We start from the raw sequence: 23,008 nt of genomic DNA on the forward strand, positions 1-23,008 counted from the left end.
GTGATGCTATATGTCTGGATCTGGAGCAGTGATACTATATGTCTGGATCTGGAGCAGTGATACCAAATGTCTGGATCTGGAGCAGTGATACTATATGTCTGGATCTGGAGCAGTGATACTGGATCTGGAGCAGTGATACTATATGTCCATGTCTGGATCTGGAGCAGTGATGCTATATGTCTGGATCTGGAGCAGTGATGCTATATGACTGGATCTGGAGCAGTGATGCTATATGACTGGACCTGGAGCAGTGATGCTATATGTCTGGACCTGGAGCAGTGATGCTATATGTCTGGACCTAGAGCAGTGATACTATATGTCTGGATCTGGAGCAGTGATACTATATGTCTGGATCTGGAGCAGTGATTCTATATGTCTGGATCTGGAGCAGTGATACTATATGTCTGGATCTGGAGCAGTGATACTATGTGACTGGATCTGGAGCAGTGATACTGGATCTGGAGCAGTGATACTATATGTCTGGATCTGTAGCAGTGATACTATGTCTGGATCTGGAGCAGTGATACTGGATCTGGAGCAGTGATACTATATGTCCATGTCTGGATCTGGAGCAGTGATACTATATGTCCATGTCTGGATCTGGAGCAGTGATACTATATGTCCATGTCTGGATCTGGAGCAGTGTTACTATTTGTCCATGTCTGGATCTGGAGCAGTGTTACTACATGTCTGGATCTGGAGCAGTGATACTATATGTCTGGATCTGGAACAGTGTTACTACATGTCTGGATCTGGACCAGTGATACTGGATCTTGAGCAGTGATACTACATGTCTGGATCTGGAACAGTGTTACTATATGTCTGGATCTGGAACAGTGTTACTATATGTCTGGATATGGATCAGTGATACTATATGTCTGGATCTGGACCAGTGATCCCATATGTCTGGATCTGGACCAGTGATGCTATATGTCTGGATCTGGACCAGTGATGCTATATGTCTGGATCTGGACCAGTGATACTATATGTCTGGATCTGGACCAGTGATACTGGATCTGGAGCAGTGATACTACATGTCTGGAGCAGTGCCAAAATTCAAAGGTTTGCTTGAGAAGGCAACAAAGCAAGCGGACACTGCAGGGGTATGTTGCCCAGCCTGATTCTTGACGTTGGAGGTATGTAGTCTCGCCTGATTCTTGGCGTTGGAGGTACAGTGCCTTGCGAAAGTATTAGGCCCCCTTGAACTTTGCGACCTTTTGCCACATTTCAGGCTTCAAACGTAAAGATATAAAACTGTATTTTTTTGTGAAAAATCAACAAGTGGGACACAATCATGAAGTGGAACGACATTTATTGGATATTTCAAACTTTTCTAAACAAATTAAAAACTGAAAAATTGGGCGTGCAAAATAATTCAGCCCCTTTACTTTCAGTGCAGCAAACTCTCGCCAGAAGTTCAGTGAGGATCTCTGAATGATCCAATGTTGACCTAAATGACTAATGATGATAAATACAATCCACCTGTGTGTAATCAAGTCTCCGTATAAATGCACCTGCACTGTGATAGTCTCAGAGGTCCGTTAAAAGCGCAGAGAGCATCATGAAGAACAAGGAACACACCAGGCAGGTCCGAGATACTGTTGTGAAGAAGTTTAAAGCCGGATTTGGATACAAAAAGATTTCCCAAGCTTTAAAAATCCCAAGGAGCACTGTGCAAGCGATAATATTGAAATGGAAGGAGTATCAGACCACTGCAAATCTACCAAGACCTGGCCGTCCCTCAACTTTCAGCTCATACAAGGAGAAGACTGATCAGAGATGCAGCCAAGAGGCCCATGATCACTCTGGATGAACTGCAGAGATCTACAGCTGAGGTGGGAGACTCTGTCCATAGGACAACAATCAGTCGTATATTGCAGAAATCTGGCCTTTATGGAAGAGTGGCAAGAAGAAAGCCATTTCTTAAAGATATCCATAAAAAGTGTTGTTTAAAGTTTGCCACAAGCCACCTAGGAGACACACCAAACATGTGGAAGAAGGTGCTCTGGTCAGATGAAACCAAAATTGAACTTTTTGGCAACAATGCAAAACGTTATGTTTGGCGTAAAAGCAACACAGCTCATCACCCTGACCACACCATCCCCCCGTCAAACATGGTGGTGGCAGCATCATGGTTTGGGCCTGCTTTTCTTCAGCAGGGACAGGGAAGATGGTTAAAATTGATGGGAAGATGGATGGAGCCAAATACAGGACCATTCTGGAAGAAAACCTGATGGAGTCTGCAAAAGACCTGAGACTGGGACGGAGATTTGTCTTCCAACAAGACAATGATCCAAAACATAAAGCAAAATCTACAATGGAATGGTTCAAAAATAAACATATCCAGGTGTTATAATGGCCAAGTCAAAGTCCAGACCTGAATCCAATCGAGAATCTGTGGAAAGAACTGAAAACTGCTGTTCACAAATGCTCTCCATCCAACCTCACTGAGCTCGAGCTGTTTTGCAAGGAGGAATGGGAAAAAAATTTCAGTCTCTCGATGTGCAATACTGATAGAGACATACCCCAAGCGACTTACAGCTGTAATCACAGCAAAAGGTGGCGCTACAAAGTATTAACTTAAGGGGGCTGAATAATTTTGCACGCCCAATTTTTCAGTTTTTGATTTGTTAAAAAAGTTTGAAATATCCAATAAATGTCGTTCCACTTCATGATTGTGTCCCACTTGTTGTTGATTCTTCACAAAAAAATACCGTTTTATATCTTTGTTTGAAGCCTGAAATGGGGCAAAAGGTCGCAAAGTTCAAGGGGGCCGAATACTTTCGCAAGGCACTGTATGTAGTCTCGCCTGATTCTTGACGTGGAGGCATGTAGCCTCGCCTGATTCTTGGTGTTGAGGTATGTAGCCTTGCCTGATTCTTGGTGTTGAGGTATGTAGCCTTGCCTGATTCTTGGTGTTGAGGTATGTAGCCTTGCCTGATTCTTGATGTTGAGGTATGTAGCCTTGCCTGATTCTTGATGTTGAGGTATGTAGCCTTGCCTGATTCTTGGTGTTGAGGTATGTAGCCTTGCCTGATTCTTGATGTTGAGGTATGTAGCCTTGCCTGATTCTTGATGTTGAGGTATGTAGCCTTGCCTGATTCTTGATGTTGAGGTATGTAGCCTTGCCTGATTCTTGATGTTGAGGTATGTAGCCTTGCCTGATTCTTGATGTTGGAGGTATGTAGCCTTGCCTGATTCTTGATGTTGGAGGTGTTATTACCATTACACCATATCATGTAAACATAGAGGCCTAGGATTTTTAAGGGCATAAGGTGCTGATTCTATGTAGCAGGGATTCCCCCCCGAGGTTGCACATTAGCAGTTATTACCCATCTCCACTGCTGTGGCTGTCGGCTACATAAAACATTTCTATAAAATAATCACACGTTTTAGGTGGGAAAGTACACATTTTCTGACTCAGTACTTTTCTTATTTTTTTGACAAAAATAGCTCATTCGGCTATACCCTTTCAATAAAACAACAATTTGTCCACACTTCAGGGATTTCTGAATCATGAATTCACTGGCAACGGAGCAGAGCGAGGCCTGCATCCAGCAACAGCAGCTGTTTCAGTACAGCACTACAGGGGGAGGGCAAACTCCACTGAACTAGTTTCAATGTATGGAACCACTTAAGAGTTTCTGGATTTTGGGTCAACTTCTCCTTTAACAGAGAGGACTCAGTCACTGGGTGAGAAATGTGGAGAAGGAGAGAGTAGCTCGGTGAACAGAGAGGACTCAGTAACCGGGTGAAAGGTGGAGTCTAGATCAGTTAAGAGACAACCCAGCCCAGAGTGTCGACTGGCCCGGCCCCGGGGGGCAACTAATCCTTACCCAGCCCTGCTGTCCCTCTCCCTGTGCGTCTTCCCCTCACACTCCTGTCTCTTTCCAGATCAAGAGGACCACTCTGGTGGACAGCAGAACGTCGGTGACTGACGTGAAGTTTGCTCCTAAACACATGGGTCTGATGCTGACCACGTGCTCAGCAGATGGGGTTATGAGGGTCTACGAGGCTCCAGACGTGATGAACCTCAGCCAGTGGTCCCTACAGCAGGAGATCTCCTCTAAACTCAGCTGCTCCTGTATCTCCTGGAGCCCCTCCAGGTTGAGCCCTCCTATCATTTAGCAAACCATACTCAGATTTATCAGAACTAACTTGCATTCAACACATGGGTATGTTCAAGATGTGTGGGCAGTACCGACCCAACAGACCCATTGTCTCTCTGTGTAGAACTGTGTGGAAATGTGGACAGTAGTGAGTGGTCTGAGCACAGAACATTGTTCTGACCACTAGGTGGTGGTCAACACCACAGTTCTGTTTCTTGTTGCTATGTTAAGAAGCAGGAAGGAGTGGAAGCTCCCATGCTCCATTGTGGCTGCATGTTGAAACACAAAAGTGCTTGAGCCAATCATCAGAGGTGATTGTTAGTTTGTAGAGTATAACTGTGTGGCTGCATGTTGAAACACAAGGAAGAGACAAACCTGCTGTACCTAGAACATCATCATCATCCAATGGTTGTGCTTGCAGCTCCCGTGCCCACGCCCCCATGATAGCAGTGGGCTCTGATGACAGCAACACAGCATACAGCGGGAAAGTTCACATCTATGAATACATTGAAAACACAAGGTTTGTATCATGGTAGCACCACCTCTCCTCATCCCATTTCACACATCTGTGCCTAACCTAATGGCATTGCTATCTAACAGCTACCTACACCTTGTCTGCCCTGAGCCATGTCTCAGGGCAGACAGCCACCATGTTGTGATTCAATACATGGAGTCTGAATAGCTTCTTCTTATGGTCTGTTGTCGAACGGAAGTATATGAATCCCATGTTTTATTGATTATTCTCTTTTATCAGGAAGTATGCTAAGGCAGAAAATCTGATGACGGTGACAGATCCAGTCCATGACATTGCCTTTGCTCCCAACTTGGGACGCTCTTTTCACGTGCTCGCCATCGCCACCAAAGACGTACGCATCTTCAAGCTGATACCACTGAGGTGAGTTTATTTAAAGGACATGCTCCTACATGCATCCAGTAGCAAGATCTCTTCTAAGACAGGATTCACAACCAGCCAGGTCACAGTGGAGCATCTTCATGCTGGTTAGTGTTTGCAGTGCAAGTCATTTCCAGGCTGACTCGGTGTGAGTTCTTAACTGATGTTTCGGAAGTGACCATTGTATCTTTTGTCACTCCTAAACAAATATCCTACTTGATTGTCTGGTGTCCCGATCACATCCCTGTTCTACAGGAGAGAGGTCACAGCATCCTCCGATCCCACTAAGCTGGAGTTTTACCCTATCTTCTAACCCTATCCTGCTGGTCTCTGTGTTTCTACAGGAAAGAGTCTGCAGCGGGGTCGTCTGGTCCCACTAAGCTGCAGGTTCAGATCCTGGCCCAGTTTGACAACCACAACTCCCAGGTGTGGAGAGTTTCCTGGAACATCAGCAGCACCCTGCTTGCCTCCTCAGGGGATGATGGCTGTGTCCGGCTCTGGAAAGGTAGATTGGATAGACCTGGTGTTAGTGTATCAAATCACATTTATTTATATAGCCCTTCGTACATCAGCTGATATCTCAAAGTGCTGTACAGAAACCCAGCCTAAAACCCCAAACAGCAAGCAATGCAGGTGCAGAAGCACGGTGGCTAGGAAAAACTCCCTAGAAAGGCCAAAACCTAGGAAGAGAAATAGAGAGGAACCAGGCTATGTGGGGTGGCCAGTCCTCTTCTGGCTGTGCCGGGTGGAGATTATAACAGAACATGGCCAAGATGTTCAAATGTTCATAAATGACCAGCATGGTCGAATAATAATAAGGCAGAACAGTTTAAACTGGAGCAGCAGCACGGCCAGGTGGACTGGGGACAGCAAGGAGTCATCATGTCAGGTAGTCCTGGGGCATGGTCCTAGGGCTCAGGTCCTCCGTGAGTGAGTGAGTGAGTGAGTGAGTAAAAAAAAAAAAAAAACACTTAAATTCACACAGGACACCGAATAGGACAGGAGAGGTACTCCAGAAATATAACAAACTGACCCTAGCCCCCCAACACATAAACTACTGCAGCATAAATACTGGAGGCTGAGACAGGAGGGGTCAGGAGACACCCATCCGAGGACATCCCCCAGACAGGGCCAAACCGGAAGGATATAACCCCACCCACTCTGCCAAAGCACAGCCCCCACACCACTAGAGGGATATCTTCAACCACCAACTTACCATCCTGAGACAAGGCCGAGTATAGCCCACAAAGATCTCCGCCATGGCACAACCCAAGAGGGGGCGCCAACCCAGACAGGATGACCACATCAGTGAATCAACCCACTCAGGTGACGCACCCATTCCAGGGACTGCATGAGAGAGCCCCAGCAAGCCAGTGACTCAGCCCCTGTAATAGGGTTAGAGGCAGAGAATCCCAGTGGAAAGAGGGGAACCGGCCAGGCAGAGACAGCAAGGGCGGTTCGTTGCTCCAGAGCCTTTCCGTTCACCTTCCCACTCCTGGGCCAGACTACACTCAATCATATGACCCACTGAAAAGTCCATGTAATGCTTTGTAGGTTAGCAGTAAAACCTTGAAATCAGCCCTTGCTTTGACAGGAAGCCAGTGTAGAGAGGCTAGCACTGGAGTAATATGATAAAAGTCATATTCAGGATTAGTCAGGATTCTAGAAGCCGTATTTAGCACCAACTGAAGTTTATTTAGTGCTTTATCCGGGTTGCCGGAAAGTAGAGCATTGCAGTAGTCTAACCTAGAAGTGACAAAAGCATGGATTAATTTTTCTGCATCTTTTTGGACAGAAAGTTTCTGATTTTTGCAATGTTACGTAGATGGGAAAAAAGCTGTCCTTGAAATGGTCTTGATATGTTCTTCAAAAGAGAGATCAGGGTCCAGAGTAACGCCGAGGTCCTTCACAGTTTTATTTGAGACGACTGTACAACCATTAAGATTAATTGTCAGATTCAACAGAAGATTTCTTTGTTTCTTGGGACCTAGAACAAGCATCTCTGTTTTGTCCGAGTTTAAAAGTAGAAAGTTTGCAGCCATCCACTTCCTTATGTCTGAAACGCATGCTTCTAGCAAGGGCAATTTTGGGGCTTCACCATGTTTCATTGAAATCCTCAAGAGGTAAAATATATAGTGAAAACAATAGTGGTCCTAAAACGGAACCTTGAGGAACACCGAAATGTACAGTTGATTTGTCAGAGGACAAACCATTCACAGAGACAAACTGATATCTTTCCGACAGAGAAGATCTAAACCAGGCCAGAACTTGTCCGTGTAGACCAATTTGGGTTTCCAATCTCTCCAAAAGAATGTGGTGATCGATGGTATCAAAAGCAGCACTAAGGTCTAGGAGCACGAGGACCGATGCAGAGCCTCAGTCCGATGCCATTAAAATGTCATTTACCACCTTCACAAGTGCCGTCTCAGTGCTATGATGGGGTCTAAAACCAGACTGAAGCATTTCGTGTACATTGTTTGTCTTCAGGAAGGCAATAAGTTGCTGCGCAACGGACTTTTCTAAAATTTTTGAGAGGAATGGAAGATTCGATATAGGCCGATAGTTTTTTATATTTTCTGGGTCAAGGTTTGGCTTTTTCAAGAGAGGCTTTATTACTGCCACTTTTAGTGAGTTTGGTACACATCCGGTGGATAGAGAGCCGTTTATTATGTTCAACATAGGCGGGCCAAGCACAGGAAGCAGCTCTTTCAGTAGTTTAGTTGGAATAGGGTCCAGTATGCAGCTTGAAGGTTGAGAGGCCATGATTATTTTCATCATTGTGTCAAGAGATATAGTACTAAAACACTTGAGTGTCTCCTTTGATCCTAGGTCCTGGCAGAGTTGTGCAGACTCAGGACAACTGAGGTTTGGAGGAATACGCAGGTTTAAAGAGGAGTCCGTAATTTGCTTTCTAATAATCATAATCTTTTCCTCAAAGAAGTTCATGAATTTATCACTGCTAAAGTGAAAGTCATCCTCTCTTGGGGAATGCTGCTTTTTAGTTAGCTTTGCGACAGTATGAAAAAGGAATTTCGGATTGTTCTTATTTTCCTCAATTAAGTTAGAAAAATAGGATCGAGCTGCAGTAAGGGCTCTACGGTACTGTCTTTCCAAGCTAGTCGGAAGACTTCCAGTTTGGTGTGGCGCCATTTCCGTTCCAATTTTCTGGAAGCTTGCTTCAGAGCTCGGGTATTTTCTGTGTACCAGAGAGCTAGTTTCTTATGATTTTTTTTTTAGGGGTGCAACTGCATCTAGGGTATTGCGCAAGGTTAAATTGAGTTCCTCAGTTAGGTGGTTAACTGATTTTTGTCCTCTGGCGTCCTCGGGTAGACAGAGGGAATCTGGAAGGACATCAAGGAATCTTTGTGTTGTCTGTGAATTTATAGCACGACTTTTGATGTTCCTTGGTTGGGGTCTGAGCAGATTATTTGTTGCAATTGCAAACGTAATAAAATAGTGGTCCGATAGTCCAGGATTATGAGGAAAAACATTAAGATCCACAACATTTATTCCATGTGACAAAACTAGGTCCAGCGTGTGACAGTGAGTGGGTCCAGAGACATGTTGGACAAAACCCACTGAGTCGATGATGGCTCCGAAAGCCTTTTGGAGTGGGTCTGTGGACTTTTCCATGTGAATATTAAAGTCACCAAAGATTAGAATATTATCTGCTATGACTACAAGGTCCGATAGGAATTCAGGGAACTCAGTGAGGAACGCTGTATATGGCCCAGGAGGCCTGTAAACAGTAGCTATAAAAAGTGATTGAGTTGGCTGCATAGATTTCATAACTGGAAGCTCAAAAGATGAAAACGTCTTTTGGGGGGGATTGTATAATTTGATTTACACAACATGCCTACCACTTTGAAGATGCTAAATATTTTTGTGAAACAAATTAGAAATTAAACAAAAAAAACAGAACTTGAGCGTGCATAACTTAAACTCCCCCAAAGTCGATACTTTGTAGAGCCACCTTTTGCAGCAATTACAGCTGCAAGCCTTTTGGGGTATGTTTCTATAAGCTTAGCCCATGCCTGTTCTTCAAAGAAAAACAGCTCCAGCTCCTTCAAGTTGGATAGGTTTAAGTCATACCACAGATTCTCAATTGGATTGAGGTCTGGGCTTTGACTGGGCATTCCAAGACATTTAAATGTTAACCCCTTAAACTACTCGAGTGTTGCTTTAGCAGTATGCTTAAGGTCATTGTCCTGCTGGAAGGTGAACCTCTGTCCCAGTCTCAAATCTCTGGAAGACTGAAACAGGTTTCCCTCAAGATTTTCCCTGTATTTAGCGCCATCCAGCATTCCTTCAATTCTGACCAGTTTCCCTGCCGATGGAAAAACATCCCCATGGTGCTCTTGGGGTGATGAGAGGTGTTGGGTTTTTGCCAGACAGCTTTTTTCCTTAATGGCCAAAAATCTCAATTTTAGTCTCATCTTACCAGAGTACCTTCTTCCATATGTTTGGGGAGTCTCCCACATGCCTTTTGACGAACACCAAACGTGTTTGCTTATTTTCTTCTTTATATAATGGCTTTTTTTCTGGCCACTCTTCCGTAAAGCCAAGCTCTGTGGAGTGTACAGCTTAAAGTGTTCCTATGGACAGATACTCCAATCTCCTCTGTGGAGCTTTGCAGCTCCTTCAGGGTTATCTTTGGTCTCTAAGTTGCCTCTCTGATTAATGCCCTCCTTGCCTGATCTGTGAGTTTTGGTGGGCGGCCCTCTCTTGGCAGGTTTGTTGTGGTGCCATATTCTTTCCATTTTTTAATAGTGGATTTAATGGTGCTCCGTGGGATGTTCAAAGTTTCAGATATTTTTTTGATGCTCTCTGCGCTTTTAACGGACCTCTGAGACTATCACAGTGCAGGTGCATTTATACGGAGACTTGATTACACACAGGTGGATTGTATTTATCATCATTAGTCATTTAGGTCAACATTGGATCATTCAGAGATCCTCACTGAACTTCTGGCGAGAGTTTGCTGCACTGAAAGTAAAGGGGCTGAATTATTTTGCACGCCCAATTTTTCAGTTTTTAATTTGTTTAAAAAAGTTTGAAATATCCAATAAATGTCGTTCCACTTCATGATTGTGTCCCACTTGTTGATTCTTCACAAAAAAATACAGTTTTATATCTTTACGTTTGAAGCCTGAAATGTGGCAAAAGGTCGCAAAGTTCAAGGGGGCCGAATACTTTCGCAAGGCACTGTATATACTGAACAGGTGTGTGTGTGTGTATATATACTGAGATCATGTGACACTTAGATTGCACACAGGTGGACTTTATTTAACTAGTAATGTGACTTCTGAAGTTAATTGGTTGCACCAGATCTTATTTAGGGGCTTCATAGTAAAGGGGTGAATACATATACACACACCACTTTTCTGTTTTTTGGGGGGGGTTTTAAACTTTTTTTTTTTCAATTCACTTTCTTCACGAATTTGAACTGTTTTGTTTTGAAATCCAAATAAGTAAATAAAAAACATTTAAATTACAGGTTGTAATGGAACAAAAAGGAAAAACGCCAAGGGGATGAATACTTTATATACTTAGTAGTGTACAGTTGAAGACTGAAGTCCATACACTTAGGTTGGAGTCATTAAAACTAGTTTCTCAACCACTCCACAAATTTCTTGTTAATAAACTATAGTTTTGTCTGTTAGGACATCTACTTTGTGCATGACAGTTTTTCCCAAAAAATTTACAGACAGATTATTTCACTTATAATTCACTATCACAATTCCAGTTGATCAGAAGTTTACATACACTAAGTTGACTGTGCCTTTAAACAGTTTGGAAAATTCCAGAAAATGGTGTCATGGCTTTAGAAGCTTCTGATAGTCTAATTGACATCATTTGAGTCAATTGGAGGTGTCGTGTCGGTATGTACCTAGTGTCGTGTCGGTATGTACCTAGTGTCGTGTCGGTATGTACCTAGTGTCGTGTCGGTATGTACCTAGTGTCGTGTCGGTATGTACCTAGTGTCGTGTCGGTATGTACCTAGTGTCGTGTCGGTATGTACCTAGTGTCGTGTCGGTATGTACCTAGTGTCGTGTCGGTATGTACCTAGTGTCGTGTCGGTATGTACCTAGTGTCGTGTCGGTATGTACCTAGTGTCGTGTCGGTATGTACCTAGTGTCGTGTCGGGATGTACCTAGTGTCGTGTCGGGATGTACCTAGTGTCGTGTCGGGATGTACCTAGTGTCGTGTCGGGATGTACCTAGTGTCGTGTCGGGATGTACCTAGTGTCGTGTCGGGATGTACCCAGTGTCGTGTCGGGATGTACCCAGTGTCGTGTCGGGATGTACCCAGTGTCGTGTCGGGATGTACCCAGTGTCGTGTCGGGATGTACCCAGTGTCGTGTCGGGATGTACCCAGTGTCGTGTCGGGATGTACCCAGTGTCGTGTCGGGATGTACCCAGTGTCGTGTCGGGATGTACCCAGTGTCGTGTCGGGATGTACCCAGTGTCGTGTCGGGATGTACCCAGTGTCGTGTCGGGATGTACCCAGTGTCGTGTCGGGATGTACCCAGTGTCGTGTCGGGATGTACCCAGTGTCGTGTCGGGATGTACCCAGTGTCGTGTCGGGATGTACCCAGTGTCGTGTCGGGATGTACCCAGTGTCGTGTCGGGATGTACCCAGTGTCGTGTCGGGATGTACCCAGTGTCGTGTCGGGATGTACCCAGTGTCGTGTCGGGATGTACCCAGTGTCGTGTCGGGATGTACCCAGTGTCGTGTCGGGATGTACCCAGTGTCGTGTCGGGATGTACCCAGTGTCGTGTCGGGATGTACCCAGTGTCGTGTCGGGATGTACCCAGTGTCGTGTCGGGATGTACCCAGTGTCGTGTCGGGATGTACCCAGTGTCGTGTCGGTATGTACCTAGTGTCGTGTCAGTATGTACAGTGGGGTAAAAATGTATTTAGTCAGCCACCAATTGTGCAAGTTCTCCCACTTAAAGTTGAGAGAGGCCTGTAATTTTCATCATAGGTACACTTCAACTATGACAGACAAAATGAGAAACAAAATCCAGAAAATCACATTGTAGGATTTTTTATGAATTTATTTGCAAATTATGTTGGAAAATAAGTATTTGGTCACCTACAAACAAGCAAGATTTCTGGCTCTCACAGACCTGTAACTTCTTCTTTAAGAGGCTCCTCTGTCCTCCACTTGTTACCTGTATTAATGGCACCTGTTTGAACTTGTTATCAGTATAAAAGACACCTGTCCACAACCTCAAACAGTCACACTCCAAACTCCACTATGGCCAAGACCAAAGAGCTGTCAAAGGACACCAGAAACAAAATTGTAGACCTGCACCAGGCTGGGAAGACTGATTCTGCAATAGGTAAGCAGCTTGGTTTGAAGAAATCAACTGTGGGAGCAATTATTAGGAAATGGAAGACATACAAGACCACTGATAATCTCCCTCGATCTGGGGCTCCACGCAAGATCTCACCCCGTGGGGTCAAAATGATCACAAGAACGGTGAGCAAAAATCCCAGAACCACACGGGGGGACCTAGTGAATGACCTGCAGAGAGCTGGGACAAAAGTAACAACGCCTACCATCAGTAACACACTACGCCGCCAGGGACTCAAATCATTCAGTGCCAGACGTGTCCCCCTGCTTAAACCAGTACATGTCCAGGCCCGTCTGAAGTTTGCTAGAGAGCATTTGGATGATCCAGAAGAAGATTGGGAGAATGTCATATGGTCAGATGAAACCAAAATATAACTTTTTGGTAAAAACTCAACTCGTCATGTTTGGAGGACAAAGAATGCTGAGTTGCATCCGAAGAACACCATACATACTGTACTGTGAAGCATGGGGGTGGAAACATCATGCTTTGGGGCTGTTTTTCTGCAAAGGGACCAGGACGACTGTTCCGTGTAAAGGAAAGAATGAATGGGGCCATGTATCGTGAGATGTGGAGTGAAAACCTCCTTCCATCAGCAAGGGCATTGAAGATGAAACGTGGCTGGGTCTTTCAGCATGAGAATGATCCCAAACACACCGCCCGGGCAATGAAGGAGTGGCTTCGTAAGAAACATTTCCAGGTCCTGGAGTGGCCTAGCCAGTCTCCAGATCTCAACCCCATAGAAAATCTTTGGAGGGAGTTGAAAGTCCGTGTTGCCCAGCAACAGCCCCAAAACATCACTGCTCTAGAGGAGATCTGCATGGAGGAATGGGCCAAAATACCAGCAACAGTGTGTGAACCTTGTGAAGACTTACAGAAAACGTTTGACCTCTGTCATTGCCAACAAAGGGTATATAACAAAGTATTGAGAAACTTTTGTTATTGACCAAATACTTATTTTCCACCATCATTTGCAAATAAATTCATTAAAAATCCTACAATGTGATTTTCTGGATTTTTTTTTCTTCTCATTTGTCCATCATAATTAGAAGTGTACCTGTGATAAATTACATTCCTCATCTTTTTAAGTGGGAGAACTTGCACAATTGGTGGCTGACTAAATACTTTTTTGCCCCACTGTACCTAGTGTAGTGTCAGTATGTGCCTAGTGTAGTGTCAGTATGTGCCTAGTGTAGTGTCAGTATGTACCTAGTGTAGTGTCAGTATAGACTGGAACATCAGCAGCACCCTGCTGGCCTCCTCAGGGGACGACGGATGTGTCGGACTCTGGAAAGGTCAGGGGGCACGGGGTCGATACAGCCCTGGGGGCGCAGATTTCATATAAGTGCAGCTCAGTTGGTAGAGCATGGTACTTGCAACAACACAATCGTGGGTTTTATTCCCAGGAACATCCATACTTTAAGAAAAATGTATGCCTACATGACTAAATTGCTATGGATTAAATTGTCTGCTAAATGGCATATATTATATAAGAGAAAAAAATAAATGAATAGTTTACATTCACAGTATACAGTAGTTCTCATATAAACAGTATACAGTAGTTCTCATATAAACAGTATACAGTAGTTCTCATGTATACAGTATACAGTAGTTCTCATGTATACAGTAGGTGTCTCAAAGTTGTCAGCCTTCTTCATCCATCCTTTTGACTCTGCTCTCTCCTCTCTTTCTCCCTGTCCTTTGTCTTCTCCGTGTCTATCTCTCTCCCCAGCCAACTACATGGATAACTGGAAGTGTACAGCCATCCTGAGAGGAGATGGTAGCCCAGTGACGGGCTCTTCCAGTCAGGCTGCAGTCCCCAGCACAGCAGGGGGACCACAACATGTCCTGCTGCAAGCGTCCTCCGCTGGAAGGTAGGGTCTGATTGATTGATTTGGAGAAGGCTGCTCCAGCCTGAGACAACACATGCTTAAAAAAATACTGGAGGATAAAAACACAATAGAGCTGGAAGGGTTATTTCCATTGTGGTCCTCTAGGTTCATCCAAGCATGTTGCACAATATTAACAGTAATAAATTAATAATTTATATAAATGATCAGAGCATTCTAGGAAGTCCTTGAGGCTTTCCAAGAACTGACATTTGCATTCTGTTTGGTTTACTCTGTTATGAGTCATTTGTATGGAGAGGAATGTACCGTGTATAGATCTAGAGCTATGAATTATGAAGGTCTAGTTTGGATAATAGACAACTGTGAAGTGTCTGGTCATTAGTTGCGTCAATTCTTTGACTATCATTGTTTAATTTTGAATTGACACGTTCAAGTAATACTTGGAGTTAATCTCTGTTAGTAAAATACCTGTGAGTCAGAACATGACGTTCCTGTGTAAAACCATGTCTGACTGATAGATGATAGGTTTGCTTTTCTTGTGTTTCCTTTAACAGAAAGAAAGCTCAGCTGATACCTGGCTAACGGAGTGGCTTGATGCTGCTGCTTGTTGCATGAACACACACACACACACACAGGAATGGAAAGGGAACTCCCTCACCCTGCAGACCAACCTCCCAGAAACACCTCTGAACCCTTTTTTTATGCTAATCAAGAACCACACTGACTCCTAGATCAGGGTTCTAGATCAAAGTTCCAGGGTGGGTTTTATGTCAATATTGACTGTTATGCTACTGAATGAAGTATCCTTTTGGGGTGTATCTGAATGGTTGGTGTTTATCTGACTGTTTGGGGCATTATGGGGGGTCTGATATTTTGCTGTAGAACTACATGGGAGTATGGGTTTAGGTGTGGTGAGAGAGTGAGAGAGAGGGAACCACTGGTGACATTGCGGTGGGTTCTAAGACATAATGGGTGGGTTTAGGTGTGGTGAGAGAGGGAACCATTGGTGACATTGCGGTGGGTTCTAAGACATAATGGGTGGGTTTAGAGTAACTTTACAAAAATGTCTCGGTTTCCCAGAAATCCAGGTTGGAACATTCCTGGAATTAGGAGAGAATAAACAGGAAATCCCAGAACCTTTTTTTTCCTTGAAAACCAGGGAACTTGCAACCCCAGAGTTTTGCAACCCTAAGTGGGTTCTAGTGAGTTCTAGGTAATATTTTGGAGGGTTCTGCATAATGTAAATTACCCTGTGGTTCTGCCTGGTGGATGAGGTAGTTCTGCCTGGTGGATGAGGTAGTTCTGCCTGGTGGATGAGGTGGTTCTGCCTGACTGACTGACTGGTGGATGAGGTGGTTTTGCCTGACTGGTGGATGAGGTGGTTCTGCCTGACTGACTGACTGGTGGATGAGGTGGTTCTGCCTGACTGACTGACTGGTGGATGAGGTGGTTCTGCCTGACTGACTGACTGGTGGATGAGGTGGTTCTGCCTGACTGACTGGTGGATGAGGTGGTTCTGCCTTTTTTTTAACCTTTATTTAACCAGGCAAGTCAGTTAAGAACAAATTCTTATTTTCAATGACGGCCTAGGAACAGTGGGTTAACTGCCTGTTCAAGAGCAGAACGACAGATTTTGTACCTTGTCAGCTCGGGGATTTGAACTTGCAACCTTTCGGTTACTAGTCCAATGCTCTAACCACTAGGCTACACTGCCGCTGACTGACTGACTGGTGGATGAGGTGGTTCTGACTGGTGGATGAGGTGGTTCTGCCTGCCTGACTGACTGGTGGACTAGGTGGTTCTGACTGGTGGATGAGGTGGTTCTGACTGGTGGATGAGGTGGTTCTGACTGGTGGATGAGGTGGTTCTGACTGGTGGATGAGGTGGTTCTGACTGGTGGATGAGGTGGTTCTGACTGGCTGACTGACTGGTGGATGAGGTGGTTCTGCCTGGTGGATGAGGTGGTTCTGACTGACTGGTGGATGAGGTGGTTCTGACTGGCTGACTGGTGGATGAGAAGACAACGTCTGAGACTAACGTTAAAATCTTTGGGGCGATGAATAATTTATGAAAAACAATTAATTCTGTATAATAAAGTTTGTTTAATCCAGTGTTTTCACAGTCTCTTGGTGCATGGTATTCAACTGGGTTGGTGGTCAAGTGTACACTGATGTTTCATACTCATATTCATTCAATCTTTTTTTTATAAAAAAAAAAGCAATGTTTTTTTTACGTGAGAAGTGGGCATTGGTCTTTTTTTTTCAGCAGCTTTGACCTACTACAGTAGCTATGTTGATCTAATGTACTCCAAACTATGTGTAGGCAGGTTGCTTAGGTTTCAAACCTTCTCAAACAGCCTAATCCATAGTCTTAGAGAAGGTGCTCCCACAATCATGTGATTTGTTCCCCATACAAGGTAAAACTGCACTATGACCCAGTAAAGACTACCACCACACTGTGACTGCACGATGACCCAGTAAAGACCACCACCACACTGTGACTGCACGATGACCCAGTAAAGACCACCACCACACTGTGACTGCACTATGACCCAGTAAAGACCACCACCACACTGTGACTGCACTATGACCCAGTAAAGACCACCACCACACTGTGACTGCACTATGACCCAGTAAAGACCACCACCACCACACTGTGACTGCACTATGACTCTGTCGACTCCACCACCACACTGTGACTGCACTATGACCCTGTCGACTCCACCACCACACTGTGACTACACTATGACTCTGTCGACTCCACCACCACACTGTGACTACACTATGACTCTGTCGACTCCACCACCACACTGTGACTGCACTATGACCCAGTAGACTACCACCACACTGTGACTGCACTATGACCCAGTAGACGACCACCACACTGTGACTGCACTATAACTCTGTCGACTCCACCACCACACTGTGACTGCACTATGACTCTGTCGACTCCACCACCATACTGTGACTGCACTATGACTCTGTCGACTCCACCACCACACTGTGACTGCACTATAACTCTGTCGACTCCACCACCACACTGTGACTGCACTATGACTCTGTCGACTCCACCACCACACTGTGACTGCACTATAACTCTGTCGACTCCACCACCACACTGTGACTGCACTATGACCCAGTAGACTACCACCACACTGTGACTGCACTATGACTCTGTCGACTCCACCACCACACTGTGACTGCACTATGACCCAGTAGACTACCACCACACTGTGACTGCACTATGACCCAGTAGACTACCACCACACTGTGACTGCACTATGACCCAGTAGACTACCACCACACTGACTGCACTATGACCCAGTAGACTACCACCACACTGTGACTGCACTATGACCCAGTAGACTACCACCACACTGACTGCACTATGACCCAGTAGACTACCACCACACTGTGACTGCACTATGACCCAGTAGACTACCACCACACTGTGACTGCACTATGACTCTGTCGACTCCACCACCACACTGTGACTGCACTATGACCCAGTAGACTACCACCACACTGTGACTGCACTATGACCCAGTAGACTACCACCACACTGTGACTGCATTATGACTTTGCTGCATTATGCCACAATTAGTAACAGAAGTGTTAATTACATTTTGCTAAGGAGAAAGCTTGATGGTGTCTACTCTCTCCTCATATTCACCATCTTCTGCTGTATTCTGTTACTGTTTGTCTGAGTGGTTCAAGATTTGTCTTGTGGGTCGATTGGTCCTTGCCCTCTTTCCCTCCCCTCTCTTCCCTCCCAGTCTCTCTCTCTCTCTCTCCCTCCCACCTTCCCTCTCTCTCTCTCTCTCTCTCTCTCTCTCTCTCTCCCTCCCACCTTCCCTCCAATCTCCATCCCATTTTCCCTCTCCCACTCACCCTCCCACTCTCCCTTTACCTGTCTCTTCCTCACCCTTCCCCCTCTTCCCATCTCTGGTGTTGGGAAATTAGGCCTGGCTCAGTCTTCTTTTCAATTCATCCAAAAGGTGTTAGATGGAGTTGAGGTCAGGGCTCTGTGCAGGCCAGTCAAGTTCTTCCACACCGATCTCGACAAACCATTTCTGTATGGACCTCGCTTTGTGCACAGGGGCATTGTCATGCTGAAACAGTAAAGGGCCTTCCCCAAACTTTTGCCACAAAGTTGGAAGCACAGAATCATTTAGAATGTCATTGTATGCTGTAGTGTTAAAATGTCCCTTCACTGGAACTAAGGGGCCTAGCCCGAACCATGAAAAACAGCCCCAGACCATTATTCCTCCTCCACCAAACTTTACAGTTGGCACTATGCATTGGGGTAGGTAGCGTTCGCCAAACCCGGATGATTTGTCCATCGGACTGCCAGATTGTGACGAAAGATTCATCACACCAGAGAATGTGTTTCCACTGCTCCAGTGTCCAATGGCGGTGAGCTTTACACCACTCCAGAAGACACTTGGCATTGCACATGGTGATCTTAGGCTTGTGTGCGGCTGCTCAGCCATGGAAACCCATTTCACGAAGCTCCCAAGGAACAGTTCTTGTGCGGATTTTGGAACTTGGTTGTTAGTGTAATTGATGATTTTTATGCGCTTCAGCAGTCCCTTTCTGTGAGCTTGTGTGGCCTACTTCACGGCTGAGCCTTTGTTGGCCTGAGACATTATCACTTCACAATAAAAGCGCTTACAGTTGACCAGAGCAGCTCTAGCAGGGCAGAAATTTGACAAACTGACTGGTTGGAAAGGTGGCATCCTATGACAGTACCACATTGAAAGTCACTCTTCAGTAAGTAAGCTCTTCAGTAAGGTCATTCTACCGTGGTGTAGAAATTCTTTCCAAAAGGAAGAGATTGCAGATTCTTCAAAACAACTTTAATTATAAGATGTGCAAATCTGGAGCTGGTGAACAATCACTCAACAGTGCAGCGCTAAGAGCCCAATGAACAGAGTTGGGTCTCAGCTTTTATAACCTTTGTCAACATGTCAGTTTAGCAGGTGTGTGAGATCATGATGGGAACATAGTGTACAAACAGGTGATAACGCCAGTTTTGTTTCTCCTTTCTGATGGTGCTCAAGCTAGCCTCTTCTCTTTTCTCCACACAGCTTTTTGGGCCAAAAACTGGTCTCAGACGACCCTTTGTCTTTAGCCACGTGACTAAGTTACTCAGAAACAAGAGAAAAACACAAAGTGGAAATGTACATGTTTAAGGCTCATGTGCATAAGTCTGTATTTTTTTCCACCATAACTGGCAATGTTTGTCTATGGAGATTGCATGGGTGTGTGCTCGATTTTATATACCTGTCAGCAACAGATGTGGCTGAAATAGCTGAATCCACTCATTTGAAGGGATGTCCACATACTTTTGTATATACAGTGTACCTTCCACACCTGTCAACACACAGCCAGACTATGATTTGGCCTGTCATTCCAAATAATGCCCCTCAGCCAAAAAGTCCCCACCCGCATCACAATGGGATTTGATAAACTATTAGCGTCCGTTGCTATATCAATGGTGTGATGACCTAATGACTTGAATTTTGGAGCTCATTCTTTTCATCCCCACTATGCAAAAAAGGCTGATTTCTATGACAATTTCGCTGTTTAAACAAGTTTTGTTTAGCTAATCAAATTTAAACATGGCTTCTAACTACTTCTGGGAACTTGTTGACATTACAACATCAAATCCATGTCTTAAACATTGCAAAGAAAACAGCTTGACACATTATTGTTACTTACCTTACAGATCAGGAAGACCGCTAATCTCCACTCCATTCATATGCAAATGTGTTTGATTCATACACTGCCTTATCTGGCTGTCATGTAACCTACCCTTCCCTTATCTACACTGAAATTAATATAATTTCAGTAGTCCTCAATTTGGATTTATTTGTATCTCGCATAGCTCATTAGTACACCCTTGTGGTTGAATATATATGTGCAGTAACTATTGTAGATCATCAGATACAACAATGAACTATGTGGAACTAATAAATAGACAGACCGTTCTCTCTGCTACCACACAGCAAGCAATACCGATGCACCAAGTCTGGAACCAAAAGGACCCTGACCAGCTTCTACCCCCAAACCATAGACTGTTCTCTCTGCTACCGCACAGCAAGCAGTACCGATGCACCAAGTCTGGAACCAACAGGACCCTGACCAGCTTCTACCCCCAAACCATAGACTGTTCTCTCTGCTACCGCACAGCAAGCAGTACCGATGCACCAAGTCTGGAACCAACAGGACCCTGACCAGCTTCTACCCACAAGCCATAAGACTGCTACATAGTTAGTCTGGGTGGCTATTAGTTAACTACTTAAATATCCATACTGAACAAACATTTGTATTTATTCTGGATCCAAACTAGCTGCTGCCAAAGCAACACCTACTCTTCCTGGGGTCCAGCAAAATTAAGGCAGTTTATACAATTTTAAAAACATTACAATACATTCACAGATTTCACAACACACTGTGTGCCCTCAGACCCCTCCTCCACCACTACCACATATCTACAACACACTGTGCCCTCAGGCCCCTACTCCACCACTACCACATATCTACAGTACTAAATCCATGTGTATGTGTGTGCATAGTGCGTATGTTATCGTGTGTGTGTATGCATGTGTCTGTGCCTATGTTTGTTGCTTCACAGTCCCCGCTGTTCCATAAGGTGTTTTTTAAAATGTTTTTTTAAATCTAATTTTACTGCTTGCGTCAGTTACTTAATGTGGAATAGAGTTACATGTAGTCATGGCTCTATGTAGTACTGTGTGCCTCCCATAGTCTGTTCTGGACTTGGACTGTGAAGAGACCTCTTGTGGCATGTCTTGTGGGATATGCATGGGTGTTTGAGCTGTGTGCCAGTAGTTTAGATAGACAGCTCGGTGCATTCAACATGAAAATACCCCTCATAAATAAAACTAGTGATGAAGTCAAACTCTCATCCACTTTGAACCATGAGAGATTGACATGGATGTACACAGAGAGCTAATATTAATCATATCCAAGGGCCAGCCGTGCTGCCCTGTTCTGAGCCAATTGCAATTTTCTTAATTCCTTTTTTGTGGCACCTGACCACACGACTGAACAGTAGTCCAGGTGCAACAAAACTAGGGCCTGTAGGACCTGCCTTGTTGATAGTGTTGTTGAGAAGGTAGAAACTAGGGCCTGTAGGACCTGCCTTGTTGATAGTGTTGTTAAGAAGGTAGAAACTAGGGCCTGTAGGGCCTGCCTTGATGATAGTGTTAAGAAGGTAGAAACTAGGGCCTGTAGGGCCTGCCTTGTTGATAGTGTTAAGAAGGTAGAAACTAGGGCCTGTAGGGCCTGCCTTGTTGATAGTGTTAAGAAGGTAGAAACTAGGGCCTGTAGGGCCTGCCTTGTTGATAGTGTTGTTAAGAAGGTAGAAACTAGGGCTTGTAGGGCCTGCCTTGTTGATAGTGTTGTTAAGAAGGTAGAAACTAGGGCTTGTAGGGCCTGCCTTGTTGATAGTGTTGTTAAGAAGGTAGAAACTAGGGCCTGTAGGGCCTGCCTTGTTGATAGTGTTGTTAAGAAGGTAGAAACTAGGGCCTGTAGGGCCTGCCTTGTTGATAGTGTTGTTAAGAAGGTAGAAACTAGAGCCTGTAGGGCCTGCCTTGTTGATAGTGTTGTTAAGAAGGTAGAAACTAGGGCCTGTAGGGCCTGCCTTGTTGATAGTGTTGTTAAGAAGGTAGAAACTAGGGCCTGTAGGGCCTGCCTTGTTGATAGTGTTGTTAAGAAGGTAGAAACTAGGGCCTGTAGGACCTGCCTTGTTGATAGTGTTGTTAAGAAGGTAGAAACTAGGGCCTGTAGGGCCTGCCTTGTTGATAGTGTTAAGAAGGTAGAAACTAGGGCCTGTAGGGCCTGCCTTGTTGATAGTGTTAAGAAGGTAGAAACTAGGGCCTGTAGGACCTGCCTTGTTGATAGTGTTGTTAAGAAGGTAGAAACTAGGGCTTGTAGGGCCTGCCTTGTTGATAGTGTTAAGAAGGTAGAAACTAGGACCTGTAGGACCTGCCTTGTTGATAATGTTGTTAAGAAGGTAGAAACTAGGGCCTGTAGGGCCTGCCTTGTTGATAGTGCTGTTAAGAAGGTAGAAACTAGGGCCTGTAGGGCCTGCCTTGTTGATAGTGCTGTTAAGAAGGTAGAAACTAGGGCCTGTAGGGCCTGCCTTGTTGATAGTGTTGTTAAGAAGGTAGAAACTAGGGCCTGTAGGGCCTGCCTTGTTGATAGTGTTGTTAAGAAGGTAGAAACTAGGGCCTGTAGGGCCTGCCTTGTTGATAGTGTTGTTAAGAAGGTAGAAACTAGGGCCTGTAGGGCCTGCCTTGATGATAGTGTTGTTAAGAAGGTAGAAACTAGGGCCTGTAGGGCCTGCCTTGTTGATAGTGTTGTTAAGAAGGTAGAAACTAGGGCCTGTAGGGCCTGCCTTGATGATAGTGTTGTTAAGAAGGTAGAAACTAGGGCCTGTAGGGCCTGCCTTGTTGATAGTGTTAAGAAGGTAGAAACTAGGGCCTGTAGGGCCTGCCTTGATGATAGTGTTGTTAAGAAGGTAGAAACTAGGGCCTGTAGGACCTGCCTTGTTGATAGTGTTAAGAAGGTAGAAACTAGGGCCTGTAGGGCCTGCCTTGTTGATAGTGTTGTTAAGAAGGTAGAAACTAGGGCCTGTAGGGCCTGCCTTGTTGATAGTGTTGTTAAGAAGGTAGAAACTAGGGCCTGTAGGACCTGCCTTGTTGATAGTGTTAAGAAGGTAGAAACTAGGGCCTGTAGGGCCTGCCTTGTTGATAGTGTTGTTGAGAAG

General features: G+C 44.9%; 1 protein-coding gene across 1 annotated transcript in view; it reads left to right on the plus strand.

The window, feature by feature from the left end:
* Positions 1 to 16,328, plus strand: part of seh1l (SEH1-like (S. cerevisiae)) — a 21,273-nt gene extending 4,945 nt beyond the window's left edge. Inside the window, exons 4-9 of the mRNA XM_020473331.2 lie at positions 3,895 to 4,106; positions 4,531 to 4,629; positions 4,864 to 5,004; positions 5,346 to 5,506; positions 14,095 to 14,236; positions 14,767 to 16,328. Coding sequence (XP_020328920.1) covers positions 3,895 to 4,106; positions 4,531 to 4,629; positions 4,864 to 5,004; positions 5,346 to 5,506; positions 14,095 to 14,236; positions 14,767 to 14,794 — 783 coding nt within the window. The 3' untranslated portion in view covers positions 14,795 to 16,328. The remainder of the gene's footprint in view (positions 1 to 3,894; positions 4,107 to 4,530; positions 4,630 to 4,863; positions 5,005 to 5,345; positions 5,507 to 14,094; positions 14,237 to 14,766) is intronic.
* The last annotated feature ends 6,680 nt before the right edge of the window (positions 16,329 to 23,008 follow it).

Source organism: Oncorhynchus kisutch, linkage group LG14, assembly GCF_002021735.2.
Source record: "Oncorhynchus kisutch isolate 150728-3 linkage group LG14, Okis_V2, whole genome shotgun sequence".
Classification (NCBI taxonomy): Eukaryota; Metazoa; Chordata; class Actinopteri; order Salmoniformes; family Salmonidae; genus Oncorhynchus; species Oncorhynchus kisutch.